Below are 18,927 nucleotides of genomic sequence, written 5' to 3'. Positions count from 1 at the left end.
CCGAAAAGTATCGAAATACATTTTGGGACCGGTACCAGTGTGGTACCGGTCCCAAAATGTCAATCATCCTCTCCCCCTAGAGAAGAGCACAGCATGCAGTATGGCGGCAGTGGGATAAACAAGACCGTAATCCCGCTTCTCTCGCCACTCCCTCTCTGCAGTGCTAGATGCACGTCCTCTGCAAACACAAACAAGCAACCGGTGCGCGGGCATGGCAGTCCATCTTTAAACATGTTTCCTGCTTGGGGGCCCCAAAAATAAAAGGGTGCACACGTCAATAAAAGCAATGCAACGCTCCTAAAGGTCTGCCCGATTCAAAAATAGGAAACAGGCCATCTGTCTCTTAGTATAGTGGAGCTCGGGGATTAAATCCAGATTATGGTTGAAGCACACAACGCGGTGTGTACTTGTGTGTGTGTGTGTGTGTGTTGCTTGTCATCAGTGTGTCCTTGACTGCATAGACCAGCAGCAGGTTAGCTAGAGAGCTACAAACCGCCGGATTGGACGAGCTAAAAGGGAACGGAGCTAAAAGGGAACGGAGCGAAAAGCGTACGAATCGACCTAACCTAACCTAACGCGCTCCAAAAAGTGGCCATGGCTTTCTTGATCAAGAGCATGATCGGGAACCCGCTGTCGGGAATGGGCCTCGGCGGCGGAGGCGACAAGGAGGAGGAGGCCACCCCCTCGGACCCGGCCAAGGCGGCGGGGATGACGCGGGAGGAGTACGAGGAGTACCAGAAACAGGTGGTGGAGGAGAAGTAAGTAAACGTGGACGCTCCTCCATGTTGGATTCCCACAGGTTGACCTCGGGTAGTGACCTTGGTGGTTGTTGCTTTTCTGATGGACTCTTCCTCCTCACATCGATTTGTATAAATGTATTTTTTTTTATATCCTGAACAGGATAAATATAGCAGCCTGATCATTTTTTGCAGATTCTGCATTGGCGCAGTGCGGACATCAATAATCTGTCCCTTAATCTGTGTTTGTATTCGTTTACTTTCCTGCAATCATGGAGGATTTTTCCAAACAGATCCATCCATCCATCCATCCATTTTCTACCGCTTATTCCCATTGGGGTTGCGGGGGGCCAAACAGATCCAAACAGGAAAAAATATATACGATTTGGAGATTTTAAATTGTGCATTTCCACCAAAAATGACATGAATACAGATTAAGCACACCTGCAAAATATATTGAATGTATTCATCCAATTTCCATGTATGCATTTAGAAATTAACATAGTTTATTGCATCGTTGTAAAGGAAATTACTAAAAAAAAACGACATGTTCGTGAGGAGGCAGAGGGGATTTTGCAGCATGGAGCCTGAATTACGTAACAAGATTTATCGGCCTCTTTAAATGCTTCACGTGCATTTTTTTTATGCATTCATGTTCACTACATTACACACAATTCAACTAATCAATAAGAACAGTAGAATATACTGTATGTCAAAAACATAACAGTTCTAATAATATACTAAATACAGTAGGAAGGGGATTTATAGGGCCCCATTCGTCCGGGTTTACCTGACATATGAAACGTGACAAATTTGGAGGAGTGCACTGTCCACTTCTGAAATGTGTTTTGTGCACTGCAAAACGTCAGTGTTCAAAAAGAAGAAGAAAAAATACAAAAATTAAGGGTATTTTATTTGAACTAGGCAAAATTATCTGCCAATAGAACAAAAAAAATTGGCTTGTCAAGACTTTCCAAAACAAGTCAAATGAGCTAACCTCAATGAACCCAAAAATACCTTAAAATAAGTACATTCTCACTAATAACAAGTGCACTTTTCTTGGTAGAAAAAAAAATTAGACCTTTTTGCTCAATATGTTGTAAAATATTCTTAAATGAAGTAAATGCAAGTGCCATTATCTTGACATAATGATATGCGCCCGGCATCATGATTTTTTTTTTCATGCTTGAAGTAAGAAATTATTACTTTAAAAAAGTAGTTTTATACTTGTGAGTGTTGATGACACAGCTCTGCATCAGTTGATATTCTAGTTTCAAGCATGTTTTACTCAATATAGGTCATAAAATCTCAGCAACAAGCTGTAATATCTTACTGAGATCATTTAGGACCAAAACCCTTAAAACAAGTAAAAGACTAACATAAAATCTGCTTAGTGAGAATAATTATCTTATCAGACATAAAATAAGCAAATATCACTTTTATTTGAGATATTTCATCTTACTTAGATTTCAGCTTTTGCAGTGTGGCAATTCCAACTTTGACCACAGCGCCAGTTGCTATGTAGAGTGGCGCTTTCCATCATTTTCAACAGACTGCATGGCAAAATGATTAGCCACCCCCCTCTTCCTCTAATGCAAGATCTACCCAGGAATGGTGTTGTGTGAATCCTTTCCCTACTGTAACATATCAAGAAACACAGCCAGCGTGTTAAAAATAAATCGGGTTGTGTTGCCGTGATTTCAAATGTGCTCCTCCCTAGTCGGGTCTGATAATCCCAATCCAGGGAGAAAGTACTCACCTCGAAGAAATCATACCTGGGATCACATGACTTAAACACTACTTTTTAACCATGTCAAATACTTTTTTTATTAATTTTTTTGCAGTAGAAAATTAATGCATGGATAGTCTTTGACTTGTTTTGCTACTTTTGAATATCATCATTATTTTTTAGGTTTAATTGTAAATATATAATTATAAACAAATATGACATAATAACTAGAAGAGGCAATTCCTGAAGGAGTTGCGTGTGAATGCTCCAATGCTGAAGTTGAAGTGAAATGCTGACAGAATGTAGTATGAATGTAAAAAATAGTTTGAATGTTGAAGAGTTTGAATTTCCTGGAAAACCGGAATTTGGTTTGGAATTTAGGAAAGTGTTAGTTTGAATTTCCAGGATGAGTGCAATATGTTTGATGTTGGAATGGTTTGAATAAAAAAAATAGGTTGAAAAATGTGGGAATGGTGGAAGTTTGAAAAATGGACAATTCATTTTGAATGCGGAAAATGTCCCTAAAAACTGGTAATTCTAGGAAATTGTAGAAGGAGAGCACATCATTCCTGAACAGGCTGAATATTTTCAAATTGAAACTGTTTAAATTAGATGAAAAATGTAGGAGTTGAGGAATTTTGACAAATGTCACATTCATTTCAATGGGAATTTCGAGAACATTTGGGAATTCTGGGAAAAGAGAGAATTTTTTTGAAAATGGTAAAAAAAAACTTGAATGTTCTGAATGGTTGGTGTTGGAATTTTTCCAAAATGGTCGAGTAAAATTTTTAATTGAGAAATGGTATTACGGAATTCCTAGAATTTCGGGAAAACCGGGAATTTTTCCAGTTCAAAAAGCAACTTTGTTTTTTGTCCTGATTAAGAGGAATGTTTTGTCGGTGGAACGGTTGAAGTGAGTTGAAAAATGTGGGAAGAGTAGTTGACAGAAAAAAGGGTCAAAATAGGGGTTTGGAAAACTGGGAATTCTGGGAAAAAAATGATAGTTTGAATGTCCAGGAAAACCTGGAATTCTGGGAATTCTGGGAATTTTTGGAATTTGTCAAGGGAAATCCCGTGATTCCTGAATAGGCTGAACAGTTTGAAGTTGGAACGGTTTGAATCGGATGAAAAATGTGAAAGGCAGAGCGCGCCACAATCTGGAGAAGAAGTATGTATGAATGCTTTGGAGCATTCACACAATGAAATATATCCTAATAATAACAATTATATAATGATAACAAAAATACATTTATTTAAAAATCGTACAAACCTTTTTGCAATCATTGAAATAGAATTGAAGGTGCAATCAAAAAAAGCAAAAAAAAAAAAAATGTCGGAAATGTTTTTAAAATTAATATATGTTGTTTTAAAAAATTGAAGATATGTACTTCTCATTGGAGAACAACAAAGTGCTAATGTAACGTTTGCGGCTTCACTCTCGTAGACTTTTTGTGTTTTTCTTAGCATATTATTGTCCTAAATGAAACATTTTAAGTGTTAAACTGGCTAAAAGAGCTAAAAATATCAATACTACTGTATTGTTGGCCACCAGATGAGACCACACTAATCAGAGTGTGTTGTTCAGTATCATGGCCCCTGATTGGCTCAGACTCAGCAGCATTACGATATAGGATTAGAAGAGGGTAAGGTGACTAAAGGCTGTTGTTTTATGAAGGATCTCATAATGGGAAGACATGTATTTAGAAGTCAGTAATCATGTTTTTTTAAGCTATGTATGTATTTGATTTATGATGCGGAACTACATTAACCACAGATCCACCTAACAGTGATAAACGATATTTACTGCATACTGTAGTGACACAGTCCAGACTTTTTGTAAAAAAAAAAATTCTGTGACATACAATACTGCACTGCAAAAACTGAAATCCAAGTAAGATTAAAAATCTCAAATAAGGGTGATATTTGCTTATTTTCTGTCTGATAAGATCATTCTTCTCACTAAGCAGATTTTATGTTAGAGTGTTTTACTTGTTTTAAGTGTTTTGGTTCTAAATGATCTCAGTAAGATATTACAGCTTGTAGATTTGATGACCTATATTGAGTAAAACATGCTTGAAACTAGAATATCAACTGATGCAAAGCTGTGTCATCAACACTCACAAGTCTAAAACTACTTTTTTAAAGTAATAATTTCTTATTTCAAGCATGAAAAAAAAAATTCATGATTTTGACACAATTTTGTCTCATAATTAAAACAGATGACAGCCAAATGGACTTTGCTGTTTTATTTTCAATGAAACAATAGAACATATGTACTCATATAGTAGTACAGTTGGCACAGTACAGTAAACTGACTATTTAAACATTTAACATTTGACATTTCAAACAATTTTGAACAGAAATAGTTAATGCACATTCAGGTAAATTCTTCAAAATCCATCCATCCATCCATTTCTACCGCTTATTCCCTTCGGGGTCGCGGGGGTGCTGGAGCCTATATCAGCTACAATCGGGCGGAAGGCGGGGTACACCCTGGACAAGTCGCCACCTCATCGCAGGGCCAACACAGATAGACAGACAACATTCACACTCACATTCACACACTAGGGTCAATTTAGTGTTGCCAATCAACCTATCCCCAGGTGCATGTCTTTGGAGGTGGGAGGAAGCCGGAGTACCCGGAGGGAACCCACGCAGTCACGGGGAGGACATGCAAACTCCACACAGAAAGATCCCGAGGCCGGGATTGAACTCACGACTACTCAGGACCTTCGTATTGTGAGGCAGACGCACTAACCCTTCTGCCACCGTGCTGCCATTCTTCAAAATTACAATTAAAAAAATTTTGGCCGTTGGCCGGGCTGTATATATGCGCACTAATTGGCTGAAAGAGCACACACTTGGCGCGATGATGTCATGTTATCGATGGAAAAATGCATTTTTAGACCATATGATTTGCCTGAGCGGCTAGGAGACCCCGAGAGTAACAAGATGTTGCCTTGTTGCCTTTCCATTAAGAACAATACATTTGTTTTTAGTATAAGTTTGCTGGTTTCAAGAAATGTAATGCCGAGCGCATATCATTATGTCAAGATAATGGCACTAGCATTTACTTCATTTAAGAATATTTTTCAACATATTGAGCAAAAAGTGCACTTGTTATTAGTGAGAATATACTTATTGTAAAGTATTTTGGGGTTCATTGAGGTTAGCTAATTTGACTTGTTTTGGAAAGTCTTGACAAGCCGAATTTTTCTTGTTCCATTGGCCGATAATTTTGCTTAGTTCAAATAAAATACCCCTCATTTTTGCATTTTTTTTTCTTGTTTTTGAACACTGGCTTTTTGCAGTGTGTACAGTGATTTATTTTTGATCATATTTTGTGTTCAGGATGGAGAGGGATGCAGATTTCTTGCACAAGAAAGCCGAGAGGGCGACGCTGAGGGTGTGCCTGAGGGAAAAGTACAGGCTGCCTAAGGTAAACACACTCCGTTATCCGTAGTTCACACGATCCTAAAACCAGGAGTACATTAACGGTTCGTTTTGTAGAAAAGGGTGGGGATTCTAAAAAAGGATGAAAGTACAAAAACACATGTGCTTTTATTTTGAAACTGAGCACCCACTTCCCATTTATCTATTTATTTGTTAGTATTACAGATTGAACACAGGAAGTGGCCATACAAAATGTGTTAGGAATTATATGAACCAGAAAAATGGTGGTATTGAATAAGCTCTGCTTCTTCCTACTCCTTTTTCGAACGTGTTCTAATGAGAAGCTGGAAATACGTCATGCACCAAATTGTAATTGTATGCATGGTCGAAATAAATTAATACCATAAACACAACTTCCACATCACATTTTTCATCATAAAAGCAGATTAAATTTGTGCAATATTGCCATTTTTTTTGCAATATTGCCCTCCATTATACTATCATCCAAACTTTTTTTACCAGAAAAAACTTGGCTCTCCAAGTACCACCACAATGACCAACATTAAAATACAGTAGCGTAGTAGGCCTAAGTATTCATTAAAAACAAGGCAGAGGTATATTGAAGAGTATATTGAATATTTTTGGCCACTGTAACATTAAACACACTGTGTTTAAATATAGGACAATAAAACACTGTACCTTAATTAAGTAATTATTTGGTGTACCACTAGATGAAGCCCGCGTACCACAGTTTGAGAACCACTGGACTAGTGTTACTATAACTCATTTGCATAATTATTCACAATATATGTGTGGAAGTCGATCCCTACCCGTTTTACGGATATCACGTCACAAGAGCAATGCGTGCCGTTTTAACAGAGTTTTATTTTTTTCCATCCATATTTCCAACACAATCTTTTCATGTAGGTTTTTCCCCAATCTCTCTCCACCCATTCCTTTGCTGGCCGCTCACTGTTAAAGACAACAGATGATTAGATTAACACGTACCACCTGTGAAATCTAGTCACCTGCCAGCTGTGTCTCGCCGTCCCCGCACATGCTCCGCCCTCGACGCCATTGCCAGAGGCGGTGACCTTTGCTCCTGCAGGTGCGCCGACATACTTCCCTCCACAATATGTTTTTAGAATTAGGATATATATATATATATATATATATATACATATATATACCTGTATATATATGTATATATATATATATATATATATATATATATATATATATATATATATATATATATATATATATATATATATATATATATATATATATAAAATAAAATATTATGAATAATATATATACTGCTGTTTTATTTTGTTAAATACAGTACAAAGAGTATGGGTTGTAACATAGCAAAGATGGAATAATACAAAAAAATACAAATAAAATAAAAAGTAGAAAAATATAGCAAGGGTTTTCAGGGTGTGGTAAATAAAGCTAAGCCTCTATAGGAAAATAAAACAGTGTGGTTTAATTAGGTAATTATTTGGCATACCACAGTTTGAGAATCACTGGTCTTGTGTTACTATAATTAATTTGCATAATTATTGACAATATATGTTTTTAGAATTAGGATTGATATATATATATATATATATATATATATATATATATATATATATATATATATACATATACATATATATATATATACATATATACATATACATATATATATATATATACATATATATATATATATATATATATATATATATATATATATATATATATATATATATATGTATATACAAATATACATATATATATATACATATATATATATATGTATATATAGGAGCTGGACGAAGTGGCTGGGGAGAGGGAAGTCTGGGCTTCCCTGCTTAGGCTGCTGCCCCCGCGACCCGACCTCGGATAAGCGGAAGAAGATGGATGTGTATGTATATATATATATATATATATATATATATATATATATATATATAATAAAATATTATGAATAATAATTATAATACGGTTTTATTTTGTTAAATACAGTACAAAGAGTATGGGTTGCAACATAGCAAAGATGAAATAATACAACAAAATTAAAATAAAATAAAAATATAGAAAAATATAGCAAGGGTTTTCAAAGTGTAGTAAATAAAGCTAAGTCTCTATAGAAAAATAAAACACTGTACTTTAATTAAGTAATTATTTGGCCTACCACTAGATGAAGCCCGCGTACCACAGTTTGAGAATCACTGGTCTTGTGTTACTATAATTAATTTGCATAATTATTCACAATATATGTTTTTAGAATTAGGATTGATATATATATATATATATATATATATATATATATATATATATATGATATGAATCCAGACTGTTTACTCTCTCATCATACCAATAAAAAATAAAAAAATTTACCTTTGAAAATAACTGGTTAGTTTTTAAATAATAAGCTGGTGTAGGCCCGTGCTACCATGTAGTTTATTCTACCGGAGAGCTTCTCGCAGATTCCAAGAGGTGGTGCACAGTGCGTCACCAGATTAGACAGGAAACTGTTGACCCATGTGACCCACAAGGAGTCTTATCAAGCCAAAAATCCACTGAGCAGGTGTCCTGGGATCACTTGAGCGTGTGACCACACAGCTTCTACTTCACTGCATAGCGTTTTGTTTTTGTGTGGAGGAAAAAAAAGGGACTATTAAAGAACACTTAGTAGCCATGGAAGGAGCACAAAAGGTATGTTGGCCTTTGAATCCTATCAATGCGTCCTGTTTGTCCTGCTTGTAATGAAGCATTCCAGTTTAGGACAAAAGGTTTTTTTTTTATTAAAATGTGTGTTTTTATTTCATGTTTAGCGGCCTTGGTTGTTGAGGGTGACAGTGCCGCGATTGTGTGAATCAACAATGGCCGTCTCTGCTTTGCAAGCACACCGCGCGTATAAATATAATTATCCTGCTCCAATCAGGTTTGCATTGTATGCCAAGCCACAAAGGCTAACGAGGTGACGCTTTTTTGAATAGATTCGCACCATTGGAACAAAAGCAGGCTTGGAAGCGATAAAATATTCCCGCAGAATAACCGCGTGGAAACAGGAAGTTGCCGTTCTCTCTAATGGCATTAGCGTCTCGTGCTAAGTTATATTTAGACCGCGGCTGCTGATAATCCGGCTGGTTGAACGTTACAGTACCACGTCCAAGAAGCCCACGCACGCGGCTATTTGACCATAACATCCAAAATATACGGAGGATAGAACAACAAGAGGTGAAGAGGTTAAATCATCCGGCCTATTTAAAGTTAAAGTTAAAGTACCAATGATTGTCACACACACACTTGGTGTGGCGAAATTACTCTCTGCATTTGACCCAACAACCTTGATCACCCCCTGGGAGGTGAGGGGAGCAGTGAGCAGCAGCTGTGGCCGCGCCCGGGAATCATTTTTGGGGATTTAACCCCCAATTCCAACCCTTTATGCTGAGTGCCAAGCAGGGAGGTAATGGGTCCCATTTGTATAGTCTTTGGTATGACTCGGCCGGGGTTTGAACTCACAACCTACTGATCTCAGGGCGGACACTCTATATTTGTTGTCTTACTTTGTTTGTAGAACGCATTGAACTGTAGGCACACCATTTCCATCTGTAGTTCCTAAATAGTTAGATAAGAGAGCTCAGACCTGAATCAAGCTAAGGCTCATGCTGTAATATATAGCCGGATTCGCATATTCTAGTCCTCAGGACGCAGTTCTAGGAACTACCACACTCGAGTTTAGTTATAGGAACTACCCTTCCCCATAGGGACTTCTCCTTTTCACGTTCGCACATGGCTGGGGATGCTGGGGACTAGGGTTGTACGGTATACCGGTATTAGTATAGTACCGCGATACTAATGAATCATTTTCGGTACGATACCGTCTCTGGAACGTACCGGTCCCATACCCTGCCCCCTCCGCACCCGCGTCGAAGTCACGTCGTGACATTGCTGGTTTACGAGCAAACGAGCATGTTCGGCAGCGCACAATCACAGAGTACTTACAAACAGACACGGTGTGTAGACAGAAAAGGGAGAACTAAAAACTAAAGATAAAGGTGAAGTTATAACACTGAAACGCCCTCAGGAAGAGGTGCTTTAAGACATGGGTAGCTAGCTAGCGGCTAACGTCCATCCGCAGTCGGCAGTGTTTTAGCTACTTCTAAATCACTAATCCTGGTCTCCATGGCGACAAATAAAGTGAGTTTCTTACAAGTATCATCCCTGTAGGACGAGGAATAGCTAAACATGCTTCATTACACACCGTAGCTCACCAGTGTCAAAATGTAAACAAACGCCATTGGTGCATCTACACCTAACATCCACTGCAATGATACCAAGTACAGGCACGTATCTAGTCGATACCACTATGATTACGTCGATATTTTTTGGCATCACAACATCTTCTTTCGTTTTTTTCAAATGTATATTATGTTTATAAACTCAGGAAATATGTCCCTGGACACATGAGGACTTTGAATATGACCAATGTATGATCCTGTAACGACTTGGTATCGGATTGATACCCAAATTTGTGGTATCATCCAAAACTAATGTAAAGTATCAAACAGAAGAAGAAATGATTATTACATTTTAACAGAAGTGTAGATAGAACATGTTAAAAGAGAAAGTAAGCAAATATTAACAGTAAATGAACAAGTAGATTCATTATTAATTTTCTACCACTTGTCCTTAATAATGTTGACAAAATAATAGAATGATAAATGACACAATATGTTACTGCATATGTCAGCAGCTAAATTAGGAGCCTTTGTTTGTTTACTTACTAATAAAAGACAAGTTGTCTAGTATGTTCACTATTTTATTTAAGAACTTAACTGCAATAAGAAACATATGTTTAATGTACCCTATGATTTTTTGTTAAAATAAAGCCAATAATGCAATTTTTTTGCGGTCCCCTTTATTTAGAAAAGTACAGAAACATTTTTAGTACCGGTACCGGTACCAAAATATTGGTATCGTTGGTAAGAAACATATGTAACGCATATCCGCCTGCGACCCGTGACGTATTACTTTAGCACCTCACCCACCTACCCGCTGAATCTCCCCTGTGGAATAGGCGGCAAGGAGAGCTTTGACCTCCTCGTCGGTCCGTTTATCGCTGGCCGTGTCCATTTTTCCTGTCGTTGTTGCGATCTCGTAAACAACTCTGTGGGACTTTTTAAAAATGTCTGTGTTGTGATTAGGAGAAGCGCATATGGCGTGGCTCGTCAGTTCAACCAATCGCCAAACACCTACGTATTATAGTTCCTATAGTCAAGGTTTATGTGGTTTATCCATTACACAGTGCTCAATACCGGGGTCGAGCAGAATATACTCTAGGCTAGAAAAAAAACACAGAGGCTATATCATCCCTACAAGCCTGTTTCGCAGGTTTCCGAGCAGGGAAACATGCGAAACAGGCTTGTAGGGATGATATAGCCTCTGTGTTTTTTCCTGACCTAACGTATATTTTAGTTCTTATGGGACTCAGTTTAGACCAGGGGTGTCAAACTCGTTTTCATTGAGGGCCACATCGCAGTTATGTGGTTGCCCTCAGAGGGCCGTTTTTAACAGTGAGTAATATATGAATATACATGTATATATATATATAATACATTAACAATATCTTTTTTTACATAAGCTGCAAAAAATATATTTAAATTGTACTTTTAAAACTGGCAGTCAGTCATCAGAATTTTACAGTAAAAGCAGTGGGTTTATTACAGCATATAAAAAAATTGAATAAATAGAATAGAATGGAAAAACGATACCACTGTTTTTAGCGGTAAAATTCAAGCAACGGACCTGCCAGTTTTCCTTTTTTTTTTTACGTAAAATCTTGTTGTTTCAATGTTTTTTTTGTTTGCTTTTTAATGTTTTAGTGTCTTACTGTATATGGAAAAAAACAGCAGTTGGCGGAATTTAACCGTAAAATCACAAGTCACGCAGATATTTAAATACAGTATTTATCTTTAAAAATATTTTTGGAATACATGATAATATAATATTTTGATTTTGATAATACTGAATTTTAAAAGATATGCAACTGCATGCAGTACATGATTTTTAATGTTGAAAGGGAAATAACAAATATATTTAGTAAGAAAAGATTAAGCATTTTATTAACGCATATTATTTCCAGGCTTTCGCGGGCCACATATAATACTGCAGCGGGCCAGATTTGGCTCCCGGGCCTTGAGTTTGACACCTGTGGTTTAGACTCGGCCTCAGAGTATGAGCTAAAATGGTTATAGGATCTGAGAGCCGTAGTTCACGTCTGTCGGAACACGACAAAAAACGGACCAGGGACTAAAAAGGTTATAAGAACTCCAAAAAGTCCCTACAGTCGGAAAACGACTTATTATGTCGTTTTTGTATAGTCCTGCAAACAGAACATCCCAAAAGTAACCCTAAAATATTAACCTCCTCAGCAGGAGTAAGCCACACTGTCGAGCAAAGACCTCTGCCAAGGCCCAACAGTACTAATGTGGATCAACGCATGTTGTGAAATCATTGCGTAACATAGCAAACCTGCACCAAAATACTTGATTTGGAAAAAAATTGATAAAATCTGTGGAAAAAAAGGTTGAGATACTGTAAATTCCACCTAGGCCAAACAGTCACTAGCACCAAATAAAAAAGCTTCATGATTACCAACCCGTGTATAATGTCAACGAGTCCATCCAAGTCGGGTGGCGGGGGTAGCAGCCTAAGCAAAGAAGCCCAGACTTCCCTCTCCCCAGCTACTTCGTCCAGCTCTTCCCGGGGGATCCTGAGGCTTTCCTAGGCCAGCTGGGAAACATAGTCTATCCAACGTGTCCTGGGTCTTTCCTGAGCCCTCCTACAGGTCAGACGTGCACTAAACACCTCCCCAGTGAGGCGTTGAGGGGGCATTCTGACCAGAACCACCTCATCTGACTCCTTTCAATGTAGAGGAGCAGCAGCTTTACTCTGAGCTCCTCCTGAATGACATAGCTTCTCACCCTATCTCTAAGGGTGAGACTCGCCACCCGACGGAGGAAACTCATTTCGGCCGCTTGTGTCCTTTCAGTCATAACCCAAAGCTCATGTCCATAGGTGAGGATGGAAACGTATATCGACCGGTTAATTGAAAGCTTTGCCTTCCGGCTCAGCTACTTTCTCCACCACTACGGATCGATATAGGGTCCGCATCACTGCAGATGCCGCACCGATCTGCCTGTCGATCTCGCGATATACACTCTTCCCTCACTCATGAACAAGACCCCAAAGTACTTGAACTCCTCAACTTGGGGCAAGATGTCATGAAAAAACTACAAAAGCACTTGAAGAGCGCAGACAATCGCCAAGCCGTATATCTCCCAATAGTTCATTTGAAAAAGTCCTGAATCCAGACGGTGATCCGAATCACCCCAGAATCGAATAATTGGTTCTCGTCTCATTTCTGAAATTTCCTGAAAGGATCATTAAAACCATAACTATGTCGGAATGAAATAAACCAAGTGAACCCTCTTATCAGTCATCCACTCTCTTTGTCTCTGCGGGACCAAGTTGAGGCTCAAGTAGATTTGGATCACCTCCAAAATCCAATCAACTGTTTCTTATTCCATTTTCTGAAATGTTCATCAAAATCTGCCCATAAGGTTTTGCGTTACGTTGCTAACGAACCAACTTAACTGACAGACAAGCTCCATTGATCACATAACCTTTTGACGAGGGTAATAGAGTCAAAGACAATAATATCGAGGCACATTTATACACATAAGCAGGACTGGGGGGGATGTTGAAGGCTTCCCCCAAACCTCAACAACCCCCCCACCGCCACCACCACCAAACTCAACACTCACCACGAAAACACACTTTGCAAATAAAAATCATGATTTCCTTCAACAGAATAACAACATTGCAAAAATATCAAAAGTTTGCACGAGTGTAACAGTAGCCAGTCTACTGCTGGCGATCCGGGAGATGTCTACGTTTTAGCTGAATGGTAGTACACTGGTCTCTCACACGGGCGATGTGGATTCGAGTAGGAAGTAAAAAATAAAACAACGCAAGAGAGAGAGAGTACACAATCACCAGATGAAGCTGAGCTGTTTGTGATTGACAGCTATGAACCACCAATCATTGCTATCTGCCATCAAAATCGGGGGCCCCTGGGCTTCACCCCAGGTAAGCCCGTGCATTAAGGCGACCTTGCATATAAGCACCAAAATTAAGTATGTTATTTTTCCTATGCTCTGCCCCTAAACAAATGTACCAATACTTTTTGCGTACTTCATAAATTTCACCAATTTTGTTTTATTTCTAAACGTGATTCACAAAAAATATTGGAAATTAATTTATTTTTATTTAAAAAAAATTATTTGCCCTATGTTACAAAAAAAAATGGTTCAATAGTATTTAGGTATTATGCTGACGAAAACATATTTTGGAAGTAATTGGAATGTCACTCAGGATAAACTATTTTCTGCTGAATTGTAATTTGTAGACCTTCATAAGTAGAAACATTCTGCATACCATTAGATATCACCATTGAAATAGATATATTGTTTTCCAATAAATTAAGGAAAATATTGAAAATGTTGATGAAAGTTCAATACAATGATGGGTGGGTCAGCACTTTTTTCTCCCCGAAACCATACAAAATGCACTGTGATGAGTTTTTTCTTGGTCCATTCCACATGCATCCACAACGTTTTGTGAAAATCCTTTCAGTAATAATCCTGCTAACAAAAACAAAATACAGTATTGGCCTGGTTGGTGAAGGTACCTATTGGGAATTGTGAGAGGACGGAACTAAAAAATTAAACAATTGAAATTTAGTTTGACAATAAATCGTACAAAAAGGCCTTGTTCATACTGCAGGTCAATTCCGATTTTTTTTGCCCAAATGTGATCTATATCTGATTTTTTCATGTCAGTGTGAACAGTGCAATTCCAAACTTTTCATATGCAACCCAGGCGTCTTGGAAATAAATCGGATATATATGCGGACTCAATGTGAACGTTACTGCGCTCAGGTCAGATCAGATCACAACGTCATCAAAAAGCGATAAGCGTCACAATTATTCACGAAAAATAATTAGTTGACAACAGAGTAGAAAACAGGGGAAAATAATATGTTTTAGGAACTCATGTCTCTGACTGATCGCCCACAGACACGCTCTTCAAGCAGACATTGAAGCAAAATATCCTATAAGACTGCGAGAGCCAAAATACTTGTCCTCGTTCTTCTTAATTTTCTACGCGCAATAATTTGTTTCAAAATTTTTAGACTTTGATTGCACAACATCCTTGAAATTGCTACAAACGCGCCATTATTGAGACCGACTAGAGTGGAAGCCATGTTGACTTCCGTAAACATTGGAGTGTGTGCGACGTGACAACATCATGTCCACATGCGGGTCAGACTGCATTCACATTAGAAATAGAAATTTTGTGATAATGTGAAAGGCCACTAAAAAAATCCGAAATTGGACAGCCGACCTTGCAGGGTGAACGTAGCCTTATATACGTACTATAGGTAAAATAAAGGAACAATTGCAACTGTTTCAATGTTTAGAAAAAAAACTAAACAAAAGACATACCTTTTTTTGCACAAAAATGTCATGGATTTTCCTTACGAGCATGACAACCATCTTTTACGAAGTTTTGTGAAGTCCTTTCGAATAAAAAACAAATAAAAACATGTCCTACGTCATGGACATAACTAGAACTGCACTCGGCAGAGCGAAGACTTTTGCCAAATCTATTTCATTTTGCCAGTAGGATTCATGTTTGAAAGAACATTTTAAACGGTAAAACTTAATTTTGTCAGCATGCAATGAAAACATGACCTCCTTGGCGGAGGTAACGGCACGACTTACAGTAATATGAGTACTTATTAGGGATGGGTACCGTTCACATTTGAACCAATATGATACCAAATACCTGGGAATCAATACTGGTATCAATTTTTGGTACTTTTGTATGCTAATAAATATTAGTTCAAATCAAATCAAACTTAGTGGCAAACACAAAATGCTGCACACACACACAAAAAATAAATACAAAAATAAAGAGAAAAAAACAGATGTGATTGTTTTTGACGATAAAATTAAATTTTTATTGCAACATTTAAAAATGAGCTGATTATGACAACTGCTGTCCAGTTGTTACGGTATATCTCGTTTTCTCATCACATGTCTGAGTCTCAAGTACAGTTGCAAGTCCAAGACGTCAGTATTGTATAGTTTATGGTGTGTTGATTAGTTCAGTATTTGCTGTCTCATCTTTTGTTGCACCCTACAAAGTGGTAATACTGTAGGTATTGTAACTATTATGCACCAGCTGTTTGATAATAATGTGCATCTTAATTTGGAGGTGTCCGAAGCACCATGTAAAAACGCTAATGCTAATCAGTAGCAATTTAATAGCCAAGCTATTGCATATTAGTAGAGATGTCCGATAATGGCTTTTTTGCCGATATCCGATATTCCGATATTGTCCAACTCTTAATTACTGATTCCGATATCAACCGATACCGATATATACAGTCGTGGAATTAACACATTATTATGCCTAATTTTGTTGTGATGCCCCGCTGGATGCATTAAACAATGTAACAAGGTTTTCCAAAATAAATCAACTCAAGTTAAGGAAAAAAAAAATGCCAACATGACACTGCCATATTTATTATTGAAGTCACAAAGTGCATAATTTTTTTTAACATGCCTCAAAACAGCAGCTTGTAATTTGGGACATGCTCTCCCTGAGAGAGCATGAGGAGGTTGAGGTGGGCGGGGTTGGGGGGGGGGGGGGTTAGCGGGGGGTGTATATTGTAGCGTCCCGGAAGAGTTAGTGCTGCAAGGGGTTCTGGGTATTTGTTCTGTTGTGTTTATGTTGTGTTACAGTGGGGATGTTCTCCCGAAATGTGTTTGTCATTCTTGTTTGGTGTGGGTTCACAGTGTGGCGCATATTTGTAACAGTGTTAAAGTTGTTTATACGGCCACCCTCAGTGTGACCTGTATGGCTGTTGACCAAGTATGAATTGTATTCACTTGTGTGTGTGAAAAAGCCGTAGATATTATGTGATTGGGCCGGCACGCAAAGGCAGTGCCTTTAAGGTTTATTGGCGCTCTGTACTTCTCCCTACGTCCGTGTACCACTCCGTACAGCGGCGTTTTAAAAAGTCATAAATTTTACTTTTTGAAACCGATATCGATAATTTCCGATATTACATCTTAAAGCATATATCGGCCGATAATTTCGGACTGCCGATCTCTACATATTAGCATCAAGCTAGCGCATTTTGGAAATGTGGAGCCTTATTTCACTTACATTGGAGCGTTTTTGAGTCATTTTCTTTGTTGGCATTAAAAATTGCAAAATTACCTAGAGGTTGTTTGGCGGAGTCAGCTCTCAGTGCTGCTGGAGTGATTGCCAAGACAAAAGAAAGTCAGCAACCTGTTGTGACCCTAGGTAGGGATTGCATGGCACTGTTGGATTCTGCATGAATCGGTGCACGGGCGGGATTCAGTTGGTGCTAAAAAGTACCAGATGTGGTTCTCATCCATGGTACATGTAAATACTCTAATGGAGTCTGAGCGTTTTTTTGGTCCTTTTTCCCCTTACAGAGCGAGCAGGACGAGAACATGATCGAGATGGCCGGCGACGACGTGGACGTGCCCGAGGACCTGCTCAAGATGGTGGACGAGGACGCCACGGAGGAGGAGGGCAAGGACTCCCTCATGGGCCAGATTCAGAACTTGCAGAACATGGACATGGACCAGCTGAAGGAGAAGGCGTCGGCCACCGTCACCGAGCTCAAGACCAAAGCCGAGGAGAAGTGCGCCGTAATGTGAGGCGGCGACCCGGAAGAGGACCAAGACCTGTGAGGCTTTTGGAGTCGAACTACGTTGCAATGCGAAAGCCACCATTAGATTTGTTGTTTTAGCAACGCTTTTTGTTTGTTTCATTAACAACCTGCTCCCTGCTTCATGGGGGATGACAAAATAATACCATTAACCACACAAACGGCGAAAATAAATGTATGTATTTGCACTTTATTCCAGATTCTCACCAGTTTCTTTTTTAGCCCAGTCGCCAACCCGCTTTAAAGTTGTTTTTGTGTGTTTTAGCGTAATCCTGTGTGTGTCTTACTTTTAATGTTACTATGGCAGCATGGCAACAAAACTAGTGGTGGTTTAGACTTTTGCACACAACTGCATATTAATTTAAGCATTAAAAAATGCTTGCATTATAATCGTTTTATCATGATTGTGACCATGTTCCCTGTTCATTTATTAATTACCATGGAACACTTTGAAAATAAATAAATGAATATATATATATATATATATATATATATATATATATATATATATACGTTAGGTCAGAAAAAACACAGAGGCTATATCATCCCTACAAGCCTGTTTCGCAGGGAAACCTGATTTTATCCCTTGACGTGCAGGGAAACCTGCGAAACAGGCTTGTAGGGATGATATAGCCTCTGTGTTTTTTCTGACCTAACGTATATTCCGCTCTACCCCGGTATTGAGCACTGTATAACGGATAAACCACAGAAACCTCAACTATATATATGTATTTATATATATATATATATATATATATATATATATGGTAACACTTTAGTGTGGGGAACATATTCTAAGTAACAAAGACTTAATTTAGAGTTATTTGGACACTAGGGGAACATATAAGGGTTAAGGTTAGGGTTAAGGTTACTAATAAGTAATAATTCTGAGGTTATTGAGGGAAGACTCTTAGTTAATGACTTACTGGTTGTATAATAAGGCCATGCAGAATAAGGCATTAATAAGTACTTAATAATGACTAATTAAGAGCCAATATGTAAATTTGCATGTTAATAAGCAACTAATTAATGGGGAATATGTTCCCCATACTAGTGTTACTATATATATATATATATATATATATATATATATATATATAGAATAATTATCAATTAAAGTAAACTGGAAAAAAAGCCATATTTACATCCCCTATGTTCAGAAAACTATTTCTGTCATAAATGATACACTTAGTCTCCTTAAAAGGTGTTGTTTACAGTCCAATATGTCAAGA

At 38.0% G+C, this 18,927-nt stretch overlaps 1 protein-coding gene across 1 annotated transcript; it reads left to right on the top strand.

The window, feature by feature from the left end:
* Positions 1 to 406: 406 nt before the first annotated feature.
* Positions 407 to 18,085, top strand: cplx4a (complexin 4a). The gene is made up of 3 exons (XM_061927121.2): positions 407 to 758; positions 5,818 to 5,905; positions 17,457 to 18,085. Exons 1-3 carry the CDS (start codon positions 595 to 597, stop codon positions 17,682 to 17,684), a joined length of 480 nt encoding a protein of 159 aa, XP_061783105.1. The 5' UTR covers positions 407 to 594; the 3' UTR covers positions 17,685 to 18,085.
* Positions 18,086 to 18,927: the final 842 nt, after the last annotated feature.

This window comes from Nerophis lumbriciformis, linkage group LG32 (assembly GCF_033978685.3).
Source record: "Nerophis lumbriciformis linkage group LG32, RoL_Nlum_v2.1, whole genome shotgun sequence".
NCBI classification, from domain to species: Eukaryota; Metazoa; Chordata; class Actinopteri; order Syngnathiformes; family Syngnathidae; genus Nerophis; species Nerophis lumbriciformis.
The sequence above is the reverse complement of the archived record's forward strand: the minus strand, read 5'-3'. Positions and strand labels throughout refer to the sequence as shown.